The sequence below is a fragment of the Alexandromys fortis genome, unplaced genomic scaffold (genome assembly GCF_014885135.2).
Source record: "Alexandromys fortis isolate MF-2015 unplaced genomic scaffold, M_Fortis_MF-2015_v1.1 scaffold_237, whole genome shotgun sequence".
NCBI classification, from domain to species: domain Eukaryota; kingdom Metazoa; phylum Chordata; class Mammalia; order Rodentia; family Cricetidae; genus Alexandromys; species Alexandromys fortis.
In genome coordinates this window covers 607,686-623,509 of record NW_026068137.1, presented here as the reverse complement: position 1 = coordinate 623,509, position 15,824 = coordinate 607,686, and the positions used below count along the sequence as shown (strand labels likewise).

The following is a 15,824-nucleotide window of genomic DNA, read 5'->3' as shown; positions in this document are numbered from 1 at the left end:
TTTATTTATTTAAAATTTCCACCTCCTCTCATGAAGGCGTAAATCACAAACAATCCCACACCAGTTTGGAATTATGATTAATAGAATGGTTATTTATTTAAAGGGGAAAAAACGTACAGATCACTGTCCCAGACCACAGCCCTCTGCTCAATCAGGAAGGGAGTCTAGTTGCCAGAAGTGGAGGAGGAAGCAAGAGAGGGAGGAGAGGAAAGTGGCCGCTTTTTTAAAGAGAGAGAGGCCACACCCCAGTGGGCTGGTATCTCAACAGCTATTGGCTGAAGGAGCAGAAGGAGCTCCCATAACACTCCCATCCTCCCATTTCCCTCTCACTCCCTCCATTCCCCCTCCCTCTCGCTCTCCAGTCCTAAGAGAAGTCAGGGTGCCCTGCCTTGTGGGAAGTCCAAGCCCCCCCACTCCATCCTAGGAAGGTGTGCATCCAAACAGACTAAGATCCCAAAAAGCCAGTACATGCAGTAGAGTCAAAATCCAGTGTCATTATCATTGGTTTCTCAGTCCACCGTCATTGTCAGCCACATTCAGAGAGTCCAGTTTGATCACATGCTCCATCAGTCCCAGTCCAGCTGGCCTTGGTGAGTTCCCACTAGATCAGTTCCACAGTCTCCATGGGTGGATGCACCCCTCACCGTCCTGCCTTCCTTTCTTATATTCTCCCTTCTTCTGTTCTTCATCTGAGCTTTGGGAGCTCAGTCCAGTGCTCCAATGTGGGTCTCTGTCTCTATCTCCATCCCTCGCCAGATGAAGGTTCTATGGTGAAATGCAAGATATTCATCAGTGTGTCCGGGAGAAGGCCAGTTCAGTCACCCTCTCCTCGGCTGCCCATGGACCTAATTGGGGAAATCCCCTTGGACACCTGGGAACCCCTCTAGAGCCAAGACTCTAGCCAACCCTAAAATGGCTCCCTAGTTAAGATATCTTCTTCCCTGCTTCCATATCCACGCTTCCTCCATCTCAATTATCCCATTCCCCCAAGCTCTCCCCAATCCCCCCCTTCTCCCTTCTCCCTTCTCTCTCCCCTTTCCCCTAGCCCACCCCAACCCCCCTGCTCCCAACTTTTGCCTGGCGATCTTGTCTGCTTCCAGTATCCAGGAGGATAACTATATGTGTTTCTTTGAGTAGCAATAACAATAAGACAACATTTCTTTATAGGCTAAAAGCTATTGTTTGATTTGTCAGAGCCAAATCCGAAATGCATTTGCTAAGAATCCTAAGAAACAGTGCTTGTAATATATATATCAGAACCAACTAAGGTGCCTTTTCAGCTTGACCTGTGCTGCTCCTCATGTAAGGGAACACATTGTTCTGTCAGTAACTGTTTTAACAGCAGTCACTTATACCTTCAGGTGTAAGCGCAGGTATTGGTAAACATGTCCCTGGGTTGGAGGCATTGTTTCTGCAGAGACAGTGGGGTTCTCTGCCAACAGTCGTAGCTATTTTCATAGCTCAGGGTGGCCTTGGGTCTTAGGGTTCATTGTAACTCCAGTGCTGTGGCCACCAGCCACTTTGCTTTTGCTGGCTCTTTAATAAAAGGCCTTAACCACTTCAGTTAGTTAGTTTGTTTTTTGTAATTGTCACATTTTAAAATAATAAAATCTTAAATATTTAAAAATTGGAAAATATGAAGCTCTCTCTCTTTTTTTTTTTTTTTTTTTTTTTTTTTTTTTTTTTTTTACATATTGCCCAAATGCTCAAGGGTAGACATCTCAGCAGTGACACCAAACACAGATTTGGCACCTTCCGAGAGGGTCCTTGTTAGTGGCGGACTAACCTCCACAGGACAGCTCTGCAGATTTGTCTGCTATCCACTGACAAGACAGCTTTGTCACTAAAAAGTGAGGGTCTGCCTCTACCAACCTCTCCACCCCTGCTCCCAACCGCACTCCGTTTTTCTATTATTTTCAGAAGCAAAATTTCTTTGCCCCATCTTCCAGAACAGCTGCTATACAGCTGCAGAGACTAGCCGAGAGGCTGCCCCAATAAGGCAGGCAAATTCCTGATCCCAGAAAACAGGTCTGGAAAGTAGGCATTTCTCAGCATAGGCGTGGAAAGCAGCTTTGGGAGTTTCAGGCACTGGATCCTATAATCAAAACTCTTCAAACACTGGCAGGTTAATTCTACACGTATCCATAATTAATGCTTGCCTAGGATATGCTCCATTGCAAAGGAAGGTCAGCACAGAAGAAGTGTCATTTATCAACACTCTCAATACCAAAATAAAAATTGTTTTCCTAGATTTGTTTCTATACAGGAAAAGTAAGTACACACCAGTCCTAAAATTCCAAGTTGAATTTCTGTGCTTAGTTTACAGTTATAAAGGAAACTTCTTGTGCACAGAGAAGCCGAGACCAGTAGTCACGGCCACACAATAGAGTTGTGTGACCCATCTCTGGTAGTGATTGAGACAAACTCTTGACTCTTAATCACTTCTGTCTATGATACAATTGTGACCCAAAGCTCAGCAGTTAAGTTTTAAAAATACTGATAGTAGAAATTATCAGATATCGTATATGTTAAGTAGATAATAGGATCACAATTTAGTTTAATATGATTTATTAGGAAAAGCATGTGACACATGAATTTGTGAGTATGACAATCTTGGTTAGTACTTAATATCTTTAAAAAAACTTTAAGTTTTAAAAGATTATAAAGTACAAGATATATGAGCCTTTTGAAAAAATATTATTTTTCTTCATATGACAGATGTTTTATGTTACAATGTCTTTGTCTGTTTTTGTCAGAATGGTCTGCACCTTCAGCCATTGGGATTGCTGGCCTTGGTGGAGGATTTGAAATAGGAATAGAGGTAAGTGGGCTGTCAACGCCATTGCCACGATCCCCAAAGGCTGCCCAAACCCAGCACGATGGAACTAAGGCTTCTTTGTGCCCTTACTTTGCTTCTTACACCTGTGGAAGGTTGCTTCCCTCTCGCTCGCCGCTCCTCTTCTCTCTGTCCCTCTCATTCTATGAATTTGTCTGTCTTTGGTCTTCTCTATAAACTGTTGTATATATTCAAGATAACATAAACACAAAGCCTTTGAGTTCTGCTTTTCTGGGTTTTATCTGCACCATGTACAGCACTTTGGAACCTTGGAGGCAGTGTTCCCAGCAGCTGTGGCCCCCAGTGCCTTCTCCTGGTAGTTTCCTACAGATCAGCTACCTAGACTTCCAGTCCTGATGTCACTACCCCTGTTCCTTAATATTGCCTGTGTACTTACAGATAAACCTTTAGGATTTGTAAGTTTCCAAGTAAACCTCAGAGAAAACATAAGGTAGTTTTTATGATTTCTACAGCATGTGGGATAAATTGATGTTTATAGCACCCAAGATAATTTAGCTGACTGCGATGCTGGAGGTATTTTTGAAAGACTTTAGACAGAGAGTTCCTTTTATCCTTCCTGTGTATATGCATCCCATTATTATAGGCACCTGTATGTCTTGAGATCAATAATGGTGACCTTGATCTGAAAGTAGTTTATTTCTTAGCTGTTCTTAAGCATACAGTGCCTTTTTCTTGGGCTGTTCTGTTCTCTTCCCTGTCACAGAGTCAAGGGGCCAACCTGACCCAGAACAGAATCTCTGGAGGAAACTCTGAGACAAACATGCTTGGGTCTGAAGTGGGTGAGCCAAAACCTCTCTCCAGAAACAGCTTTTCAGTGAGCTAAGCATATGACATTTTTCAGCATTATCAGTGCCCAAAAGACATTTAATCTCTATAAAATGAAACGCAGTTACCTACATATCTGTAGCCAGTTTGTGTTTGTCTGCAGATGGGGGCACACAACATGAAACCTTAATAAGTATTCCCCATCTTACAAACACATCAAGTTACCGATAATATAATGAGTCTATGAGACTTGGAGATCTTGGCTCCTTTTTCAGTCAAACCTCTAATCTTTTTTCCCTTTTGGCCTTTTTAAAACTTATAGTAGCTATTAAAACATTAAACAGAACACCATGAAACCTAGATATCCAAAGGAATTTGGGAAATGATGTCATCAAGTTGTTCTTTTTCCTTGGTTTGATGTGTACATATAATTGATAATTGATAAGATTATCCAGGGTTAGGACAGAGGAGTCCCAAGAAGGTAAAAAGGCTTATCTCAGAAGAAGCAAGCTTGGAAATGCCTAGAAAGAGCTGGGCGGGGGTGGGGTGAACAGGACCAGACAGCACATCATCAACACATTTATTCAGTGATCACAACATTCCCTCCCATTGTTTTCCTAATGGGTAATCTGTTCTAAGCAGTAACAGTTTTGAAAGTCAGTATGTAAGGAGATAATGCCATGATTTGTGTTCAGTACATTTAACATTTTCTTTATAGGAAAATGCCAGTAAAGTCCAAAGCACTAAAAAATGACACTGCCTTCAGCCTATCTTAGAATAATCTCACTGACAGAGCTCTCACTACAAACTACTGAATTTTTGTCATTGGAATCTGACAGCTGTAGGGGCACCAGCCAACTCAGTCTTTTACAGAGGGAATATTACTGGGCCTTTATTGTCAGAGCTCAGAGTTTAGTCTTCAAACACCCAAGAATAGAGCTTCTTAGTGACGACTGGACGATGTGAGACAGTCCCTATATCTGATTTGTGTGGTGAGAACAGCCATGCCTCAGAATTAGGTGTGAGAAATGTATGAATTCCTGAAATAACAAGACCAGAGGGAAGTTGCATAGCTTCCAGACAGAGCCAAGGGGCGAGGGTGGTGAGTGAGGGAGAATAGGAAGAAAAAGACAATGTGTCTTCTGTGAGGTGTGAGTGTGGAGTGCTGTGTGACAACTTTTCTTGGGAAGATGCAATACACATCTACTCGCTCCAAATAGGGAACCCACAACAGACCAAAACACAGACAGCACCAAAGTCCAGCTTGGTGAACCAGTGAGTTTTATTGCAGTTATTTCCAGTAACGTGGGTAAGGGTTATTACAGGAGCAGAAATGACTCAGAGACAGGTGCGTCATCAAAGTCCACCCCAGCATGGGTGCCAGCTCACAAAGCTGCAGACCGGCAGCAAATGCAGCCTGTAGACAGCTCAGCAGGCTGGAGGGTGCCCTGTGCAGGTGCCTCAGTTGGTCCAAACCTCCTCAAGACAGCTCTTTTGGTTTTAGCTTTTTTTCTAGATGATCTCAAGAGTCTTCTTTGCAGGAACAATCCCACCAATTGAGAAGACCACTACCACAATCTTTGAGCCAAATTTGAAGCAGGGTTTATTAAATACTGGCCAGGAAAGTAGACACTGGCCAGGTTCATACCTGGGATTCCCAGAGAGTAGCCCTAAATTGCCTTTAAGCAGAGGCTTATAGAGGTAAAACCCACAAGGCTATGTACTTTCCACCTCTGTCTTCTTGTCTGTGTACCTTCCACCTACATGTAATCAAGCACATCGTGTGCAGTTGGGAGAGCCAATCTTGTTTACTGATGTGAATATACATGGCTTGTATTACATGAACAACCCCCAGCATTCCAGGAAGTTATCTGTTTTAGGGGAAGTAGGACTTATAGGTTAGAAGCCTTTTTTGTTTTCTAGATCTCTTAAGCATAGTAATTAAAACATAACTTTAGCCCACACAGCAGCTTTTCTCCTCCAAGAGTCTTCTTTGCTACTCATCTTCCTCCCATTTGAGGCAGACTTTTAAGTTTTTGTTGCTTACTCTTTCAGGGAGGAGCCTAGTGAATCTAGTCTGTTTCAGGGACTTCCTGAAGCTACTTTGAGTTGTTTGCTTTCCTGTTTAAGGAGCTTATGGCAGGAAGGAATGTTTCAGTGTTACACAACAGGAGCCAAAGGAGGAGTACCCCGGGCTTCTTACCATTGCTCACAGTTGGGACTAGCTGCCAGTTGTCAAGGGTCACCCCTGAGCCAGACTTGAGATTATGGGAAGACCTCCTTAGCAACCCAGGTAACTGACACAGGTCCCATGTGATTTCGCAACAGTAGTTTAGAGAAAGGACACCATAGAACATATCCCTCAAATTTTACTGTCATTTTTAAGCTCTTATGTTTAAGGACTTATTTAATTGAAAAACTTGTATCTTTTAAATTAAATTTTTTATAAAGCATTCAAACTTTTATCAGATTCTCCAGTGCTGTCTTATACTATCTCAGTGTTGCTCTGCTGCTCAGCCTTCCTCAGGAAGACTTCTGCTTTTATTTTCAGCTATAGACATATATGCCCTTGACTGTTGACTGTTTCACTAGTGGCATCACAGAAAGGACACAGGATCAGCCTACCCTTACTTCAAAGACACCAAATACCAAGCAGATGTAAATTAGAAGAAGATTGACTTTTTCATAAGTAGACTCTCAGAGCTGCTTTACCTTTCTTAACTGTCCTGAGCTGTTCTAAGTGTGAGGTAAAAAGTCCACACTTGCTTCCAGGTTTGAAAAGCCACCAAAACTCCCCAGTCCCTGACCTTGAAAACCCACCCATCACTGGCATTGAAAACCCGCCAATCCCACTGTGGAAATCTCCACCCTGGAAAATGCCTCCTCCAAGAAACCCTATATTAGCCTACCTCCTGCTCAGTTCCCTGCCCCTGCTTTCTGGATCAGAGACTGCCACTCTTTAATGTCTTTCCCAATAAGTCTCTTGTGTGAGACTTGTTGTGTGGCGTGACTTTGTGGTATTTCTTGGCACCATATTGCCAGGATGCCTTTTTCTCAGAACTGCAACAGTTCTGTTGGGGAAACCTTTTCCCTCAGAGATGTAACACTTACACTAGACAGTGCACAGCAAATAGTATAGCATTTCTGGAAAGACATGAACATTTTTTTTGAGTGTGAATGTACAAAACAATGGAAGGTTGTTATCTCCACGCACCTGTGATACACGGTTATCTAATTGCTGTAGGAAGTGCTTAAAATTGTACAAGGAAATGAGGTATAATGGACAGGCCTGTAATCCCAGCATTCAGGAGACCAAGGCAGGAAGATTGTACATTCAAGGCCAGCATTGGCTGCAGAGTGAGACTCTGTAGCAAGCAAACAAGCAACAATAAAGAAACAATAAACCATCCTGTCATTTAACACTGCCATTCTCAGACGTTGTCCATATGTCAAAGAAGAGTGGTTGGTGTAAGTGATGCTCCATGGGCAAAAAGAGTTATTGGGGATCAAACTGCCAAGACCCTATCTGGGGTAGGGGGTCAGAGAGATGAGAAAAATGCTGGAAAAGCAAGCATATTTTGTATGGCAGTCAGCAGGTTGATACAGGCTCTCTGGGTAGACTAGGTGCTCTTGACCAATGTAGTTGACCTTTGGGGGAGGTTAAGGGAAGATCTTTGAGGGTTAAGGGTAGGCTTTAGGAGATATGTTTTTCTGTAAACAGAAACCCCACCTTTAGGCTTTCATCATTCTGTTTACCTGGACAAAGTCCTTCTGTTTAGGACAGTGGTACCCTTATTGGGGGGGGGGGGGAGAAAGGGGGATTTTGGACCTAACAATTGGCAAGAGTTGAAAAGACGTTTGCATATCTTCTTATATAATGAATGTTTCTGATGCTAAGATTTTTCTGTACATGGAATGAAACATTGATTAGAAAACATTTATAAAAATTTAAAAAACTATACAAGTCAAGGTATCTTATTATAGGATCTGCTTGGCTTTGGTGTTTCACTGTTTTGTGGCCATATAGACCTTACAAATAATTTCTTTTCCTCAGACAGTGGAGGATGGCTATGTGGACACGCCAGCATTACAGAGAAAAACATGGGCTTGCACATTTATCAGTATCATTTAGTGGAGTTCATACCCAAAGAGTTTCCATTTTGAGCCCAGTTTCTTAGTTCCTGTCACTGTGTCTTCAATTTTACAGACACAGATGATGTGGGTATCTGATCCTCCTGACAGTTGGGTGACGTAGGTTCTGTGCTAAGACTTCAGGGTAGCAAATCAAATCAATATGCCACCTAATGCATAACCCTAACGGGGAGGAAAACTGGGGATCAGCACTGTGGTCTCCAGTGAGGCCTCACACATTATGGGTGATGTCCCTTTTCTTGTCTAACTTTAGACTTCCTATGGCCATTATGAATTTGAAAAACAAACTCTATATTGTATTGGCCTAACCAGTCACTTGAACCTTATTCTAGTTTCTATTCTTATTTAGAGAAGAAATAAGTTACTGCCTTAAGCATTACTCATGGAAGTCAGCTGACACCATTCAAACACCCAACATGCAGTGTCGGGGTGGTTAAGTGTGCAGCTACTCACAGAGTTAGGGCAGAAATCATCTCAGAATGAAGTCCGACATGAAGTCCCCTGTCTGCATCCTATGAGACTAGATTTTTGTAGAAGTTTATTTTGAGATCAAAGCACATTCTGTCTTCACCGTCTTGATCTGTTCTGATTATTGCTGTGACAGTTTGCAGATAGAGCAACTGCTAATGTCTCAGCTGTATTGCCTCTTGTCAGGAGGGCTGAATGGCACACAGGTCATTGCCATCATTACATGTACAAGGCTGGCTTCTGGCCTTATCTGTTCAAAGTAATGGTATCCCTTCATATCTGGCTTTCCATCTACATTGAAAGTTTACATTACAAATGGTATAGCTGAGTTTAAATCAATGCATACATTATGCAATATTTAGGTCTGGCTAAATTTTATTAGTGGGGGGAGCTGCTCTTTGTTTGCTGAGATAGTAGACTTGCTAGCAGCCTGGAATTTGATTTGCAGACCAGAATGGCCTTAAACACATGGAGATAGACCTGCCTGTGTGTCCCAAGTGCTAGGATTAAAGGTAGACACCACTACATTGGGCAGAATCATTATTTATAAATGAGCGAGTTTCTACATTTCAGGTGTCGGATTTGGTGATAATTCTGAATTATGACAGAGCAGTAGAAGCCTTTGCAAAGGGTGGAAACCTGACTCTCGGAGGGAACTTTACTGTAGCAGTCGGGCCCCTGGGCAGGTGAGTAAATAGATTCTAAACTCTAAAGACTTAAAAAGTCACAGTTTGGGGCATATTAAGAAGAAATTTGAATGGAAATGAAGAAGTGGTGTGGGAGAATTGTCTGTATTCTGTCAATCATGTTTTAAATAAACGTTGATTGGCCAGGCAGGAAGTCTAGGTGGGAAAACCAGACAGGAAGTAGAAATGATGCAATGAGAACAGGAGAATTCTGGGAAGGAGGAAGTTGATCCTCCCCCCCACACACACACACACTCCTGCCTACATCACCGAAGCAGCAGGATGTGATCTGCCACACTGAAAAAGGTACTGAGCCACCGGGCTGGGCGGTGGTGGCGCAAGCCTTTAATCCCAGCACTCGGGAGGCAGAGGCAGGCGGATCTCTGTGAGTTCGAGACCAGCCTGATCTACAAGAGCTAGTTCCAGGACAGGCTCCAAAACCATAGAGAAACCCTGTCTCGAAAAAACAAAACAAAACAAAATAAATAAATAAAACAAAAAAAAAGGTACTGAGCCACATGGCTAACATAGATCAGAAAAATGGGTTAATCAAGATGTGAGAGTTAGCCAGTGAGAGACTAGAGCTAATGGGCCAATCAGCTTATAATTTATGGAGACCTATGTGTGATTTTCTTTGGGGCTAAACATTTGTGGGGTACCAGGCAGGACAAAAACCCCAACAACAAGCAGGCCCCCGTTCGTGTTACAAAGAAGTAGGATTTCTTTTCTTTTTTTTAATATTTTTATTGAGAAAAAGAAAAAAAAAGTTTCCACCTCCTCCCAGCCTCCCATTTCCCTTCCCCTCCTCCCACCATTCTCCCCCTCCCCCCGCTCCTCTCCCCTTCTCTCTCCAGTCCAAAGAGCAGTCAGGGTTCCCTGCCCTGTGGAAAGTCCAAGGTCCTCCCCACTCCGTCCATGTCTAGGAAGGTGAACATCCAAACTGGCTAGACTCCTACAAAGCCAGAACATGAGGTAGGATCAAAACCCCGTGCCATTGTCCTTGGCTTCTCAGCAGCCCTCATTGTTTGCTATGTTCAGAGAGTCCAGTTTTATCCCATGGTTTTTCAGTCGCAGTCCAGCTGGCCTTGGTGAGCTCCCAATAGATAGCCCCACTGTCTCAGTGGGTGGGTGCACCCCTCGTGGTCCTGACTTCCTTGCTCATGTTCTCCCTCCTTCTGCTCCTCATTGGGACCTTGGGAGCTCAGTCTGGTGCTCCAGTGTGGGTCTCTGTCTCTATCTCCATCCATCATCAGATGAAGGTTCTATGGTGATATGCAAGATATTCGTCAGTATTGCTATAGGATAGGGTCATTTCAAGTTCCCTATCCTCAGCTGCCCAAGGAACTAACTGGGATCATCGCCTTGGGCTCCTGGGAGCCAATTTAGGTTCAAGTCTCTTGCCAGCCCTAAGGTGGCTCCCTTAACTAAGATATGTGCTTCCCTGCTCCCCTATCCAACCTTCCTTTATCCCAATCATTCTGTTTCCCCAAGTTCCCCCCATCCTCCCCTCTCACTTTTCTCTCCCCATCTCCCCTTACCCCCACCCCACCCCACCCCCAAGATCCCAATTTTTTGCCTGGCAATTTTGTCTACTTCCCATAGCCAGGAGGATAACTATGTTTTTCTTTGGGTTCACCTTCTTATTTAGCTTCTTTAGGATCACCAATTATAGGCTCCGTGACCTTTATTTATGGCTAGAAACCAATTATGAGTGAGTACATCCCATGTTCATCTTTTTGGGTCTGGGTTACCTCACTCAGGATAGTGTTTTCTATTTCCATCCATTTGCATGCAAAATTCTAGAAGTCATTGTTTTTTACCGCTGTTTATTATTCTAATGTGTATATATTCCACACTTTCTTCATTCATTCTTCCATTGAAGGTCATCTAGGTTGTTTCCAGGTTCTGGCTATTACAAATAATGCTGCTATGAACATAGTTGAACAGATGCTTTTGTCATATGATAGGGCATCTCTTGGGTATATCAGGCTAGAGATTTAGAATTGCTACCTGTTTATGGAAGTTAAACAGTAAACCATCTGAAAATGTTCTACGGAAGAAGAATCCTTACTCTCAGTGCTCTTGAGATGCATTTCTCTGGTTGAGAGGGCTAGCTCCCAAATGTCTCTCTCCAGTGCAATCCCACCAGGCCATCAGCCCTTCTACAGCTGTTTCATGTGATACGTTCTCCCACAACTGCCTTCTCTTCAAGCCGTCTGAAAGCTTTAGACAAAGAAAACCATGGCCTAGGAAGACAGACCCCGTGGCCGAGTGACGAGCAGTCATCCTGGTCCATGGCCTTAGAACACAGACCCTGAGTGGTGAGCAGTCATCCTGGTCCATGGCCTGAGAACACAGACCCTGAATGACGAGCAGTCATCCTGGTCCATGGCCTGAGAACACAGACCCCGTGGCCGAGTGACGAGCAGTCATCCTGGTCCATGGCCTGAGAACATAGACCCCGTGGCCGAGTGATGAGCCGTCATCCTGGTCTGCCCTCTGTTGTAGGAACCTGGAAGGAAATGTGGCCTTGAGGAGCTCTGCAGCTGTCTTCACTTACTGCAAATCCCGGGGCCTCTTTGCTGGCATCTCCCTGGAAGGAAGCTGTTTGATTGAAAGGAAAGAGACTAATCGGAAGTAAGTTCATGCAGAGTGACTTTGACTGATATTTTTTAAAGTGTGTGATGAGGAAATAATACTTCAAAATTCGTCCTAGTTTAGGAGTTTATGAGTACACTTGCATAATCATTTAAATGCAGCAATGCCTTTATTTAAAATTTTAAATATGAAATTAGTATTTCTTGGGACTGGAGAGATGGCACAGCAGTTAAGAGCACTTGTTGCTCTTACAGAGGACCTAGGTTTGGTTTCCAGCACCCACGTGGTGGTTCATAATCATCAACTATAATTCCAGTTCCAAGGAATAAATCCCATTTTCTTACCTTTGAGGGCACCAGTGAGCATGTGGTACACAGAGATACACAGGCAAATACATAAAATATAATGAAATAAGTCAAAAAGTAGTATATGCTTGTGAAAATAAAACAGAGAGAAAAAAAACAAGCAAAACATTACATTTTTCTTACTAATATTTTCAACTACCCCCGGTTCCTCCTTAGTGTTCTTTTGCCAAATAAGATTACAGTCATGACATGTATTTATTGTAGCTATGTTGTTTTAGTTTTTTGCAGAGGAGAGGGCCTTGACATTATAATAAGCACATAAATTGATGGCCGGGAAAATTTATGACATTAGGAAACAGTATGACATTACCAAGCCTTATAGTGAGCACAGCAGATAGTCTTGTGGATTTGTTAGAAGTGCCTCGCTGTGAAGGAGTATTCCTATCACCAGACTGTGGGTTTGTCTTCTTCCATACAAAATAGAAACCAATTTTGATTCAAAACCCAATTTGATTTTTAAACTATTTGTTGTTGTCTCAGAGCTTCTTTAATCTTGTGTCTGGATAGTTTTTCCTCAGTGGATCTGAGAAATCACACCAGCAATACCAGAATCACACGTCCAAGGGAGCCAGTGTCCTGGTGCCCCACAGGGCCCTGTCAGTAGGACTAATATTGCAATGAAGGAGTGAATTCCCACACCAGTTTTTCTAAGAGTAAAATATCATACTGCTATCCTACATGTAAATCAGAGCTAGTCTGAATGAGGGAAATGAAGGTTTGCAAAAATCTTTATCTTATAGAAGCAAGAGTGATGTGTCTGTCCACTTTCATGAACTTGAAAATGCTTTTAGGAACTCGTCATCGTAGGTGTTTGGCAGTCTTCTCTCTATAGCTCAGCTAAATCCTAGGTAAACTGCCTCCCATAATCCCTTTAAAGAACTGCAAGTCTTTAAAACTCGCAAGGCAGATTTTTAATTTTGATAAAAGCAAGCATTTTAAAGAAATCATAAAGCCATGTATAGTAATTATTTTGTAGAAAAGCACGAAGATAATTTTTTTTTCAGTCTTAAGCTTTTATTTGAGGTTTAAGCAAAGTTGGTAAAGACAAATACACCAACTTTTACTGATTCCTGGGTGTGTGTTACACTAGCGGCACAGAATTAGAATCAGAAGGGAAGAGGGATGAGTAAACATAGGGACAAACTCCTGTGCCACCCAGCTCTGAAGGGCAGAGAGGAGCTGTTCGTAGCCACAGCAGGGGCAGAGGCTCCGCGTCTTCTCTAAAGCCTTGGTTGGCTCTTATGGACGCATTGGATGCATTGGCAGGCGGCGCTGAGGTTTTTTTCGAGTAGAAGCACAGGACCCTGTTTGTGCAGAAGCAGAGAAGCACACATCCACATCACAGGTTTTTCTCGTGGTTCTCCATGTCCAGCGAGTTCTCCTGGGTCCATCCATTGGCAGTGCATAAGTGAAATCTTATGAAAATATGTGTACTTTATGTATTTCCTTATAAATGTGTGTGTTAGTTGGCATGCTCTTTTATGGAGAAAAGTATATATCAATATTTATGTTCGTTGATTTAGAAAATGAGCTTGGGGTGTATCCAAGAATTAGACACGGGGTAAGTCTTGTGGTATCTGACGGATTTCATAAGAGTAATTACCCATTTACGTGAATGTCCTATATTTACCCCCAAAGCTTGTCTGTATATGTTACAGACATGTTCTTAATTTTGTGTTTACTAGATTTTACTGTCAGGACATTCGAGCTTACGACATTTTGTTTGGAGATGTTCCACAGCCTGCACAAGCCGAAGATCTTTATGAAATCCTCAATTCCTTTACTGAGAAGTATGAAAACGAAGGGCAGCGCATCAATCTGAGGAAGGCAGCGCGGGAGCACAAGAAGGTGCTGTCGAAAGGCTTCCTGTCTGTCTCCGTGAGCTTAAGGCGTTTCAGTCTTAGGACCCACGATCTCTGATATCAAGCTCCCATTGATATACTGAGCTTCCTTTATGATTTCTTTAAGTAAAGTCCACAAAAATGCCCTAAAGTTTTGACATTGTACATATTTTAAGAATAGTTTGTCTTCTATAAACATATGTCTCTTAAGATGAAGTCTGGTAATGTTAGATAACCAATACCAGCTGGACCTCTCTTCCCTGGGTCTCCACTTGAGCCCTGTTGTGCAGAGTGAAATTGATGTATAGAGTTGAAGTTATCACCACTTTCTCTGCTGACTGTTCCCATGACCATATCACTGGACTTGCAGCCCCTGGAGACCACACATAGATGTCCAAGGAGGAGTGGGCTTAAGTGCAATCGTGTACTAGACCACACACGAATGTCAGAGGGAAGGGGTCTCAAGTGCAAGTACAAAGTGGATGAACCCCTAGCCGAGTCTCTCGTCCAGTCCTGTCTATACACATGAGTTTCTGGGAGCCCAGATAATAAACAGAGAGGATGAAACCTGCTCAGTAACCAGGCTAGAGGCAAAATCATCCTATTCTCATAAGTAAAAGCAGATTTTTAAAACTTTGTGTATTTCTTCATGTGTCTTCCAGGCTAAGGAATTACCTCCAAAACCATCATCAAGACCACAGCAATCCCTAGCTCCCGTCCAGCCGAATGGCCCCCAGAGTAAGTACTTTACTGCAGCTTAAATATAACAGTAGTTTAGCAATCTTTAAATATTAAGAAAATGAATACTATTGTTATATTTCAATATCAAATTGAAGTACTATGAGCGTTTAAGAGAAAAATCAATGTTCAGCTTTTTCTACGCCATAACATAGAGCTTCATATATGAGTTTCTGCTGTAATTTGTGATGACTTCTCTCATTCATAGGATATTGTCTTAAATCTACAATGAAATTTATATTCAAACTTTGAAAATCATATACGGCTTGAGAAATAACTCAGCAATTAATAGCACTTGGTGCTCTTGTAGAGGACCCTCATCTCCACTCCTAGGACCCACTTGGTGGTTCAGAACCATCTGTAGCTCTAGTTGTGTGGGATGGGGCCCCCTCTTCAGGTGTCTGCAGACAATGCCCATGTGTGGTTCACATGCACACAGGCAAGCCATTCATATAGATAAAATAAAGATAAAAGAATCTTTAAATGTCCAATTTATTTTGCTGTATATTCCTAGGATTACAGGGTCTCCATGAAGTGTTTTTAAGCTAGGTGAAATTAGATTTTATAAGCATTCAGGTTTCTTCTTGTTGTATCCATTTTAATTTAAAAAGATTTTTTAAGGCTTTCATATACGAGCACTGTCTTTATGCCATTTCCACCCCTTCTCATCTCTAATTCCTCCTGTGTTTTTCCAATTCCTTTTCAAATTTATAACCTCTTCCTTTTTATTTTTTGTTTATATATATACAGACATGCACGTGCATATACATGCACTGTGTCTATGTGGAGTGTTTGCATCCCTTCTATTATTTCCGTTGTCTGTCTCTAGAATCACTCCATCCTTTCTTCCATGATGTTCTCTGCACCTTGTTGGCAGGGGTTGCATTGTAGATAGCGACTAAGATTGAGTACCCAACAGTCAGTTGTTGTCTGCATTTTGACCAGTAGTGACTATGTCTGTAATGGTTTCCATCCGCTGCACAAAGAAGCCTTGATGACTAACAAGAGCTATATTTATCTATGGACATAAAGAGAAGTGTTTAGAATACAGTTAAAACTTAGACGGGTTTAGGAAAATGGCAGTAGTAGGGTTTTCTGTAAGGACTATGACATCATCAGCTATAGGTAGTTGGCTTTCCAGTGCCAGGCATGAATTCCCTCCTACTTAGTAAGGCTTAAATCCAGTTTGATGGCTGTCTATTGCCACTAGCTGTAAAACTCCGCTATTGCACCACAGGGAATATCTTACCAGGATGGTCCTTGTTTGAGTCCATAGACTTTACAGACAGCTGGGACTTATTGCTTTTCTCCCTTGGCAGCTTGCCTAGGAGCTTCCAGTATTCCTCAGGTATTC

At 42.4% G+C, this 15,824-nt stretch overlaps 1 protein-coding gene across 3 annotated transcripts in view; it reads left to right on the top strand.

Annotated features, from left to right (window-relative positions):
* Sh3yl1 (SH3 and SYLF domain containing 1) overlaps nt 1-15,824 on the top strand; it is a 40,025-nt gene that overhangs the window by 11,507 nt on the left and 12,694 nt on the right. For all 3 annotated transcript variants that reach the window (XM_050126543.1, XM_050126544.1, XM_050126542.1), the window contains 5 exons: nt 2,757-2,821; nt 8,816-8,928; nt 11,437-11,565; nt 13,577-13,739; nt 14,395-14,470. In XM_050126543.1, the coding sequence (XP_049982500.1) occupies nt 2,757-2,821; nt 8,816-8,928; nt 11,437-11,565; nt 13,577-13,739; nt 14,395-14,470 (546 nt within the window). The remainder of the gene's footprint in view (nt 1-2,756; nt 2,822-8,815; nt 8,929-11,436; nt 11,566-13,576; nt 13,740-14,394; nt 14,471-15,824) is intronic.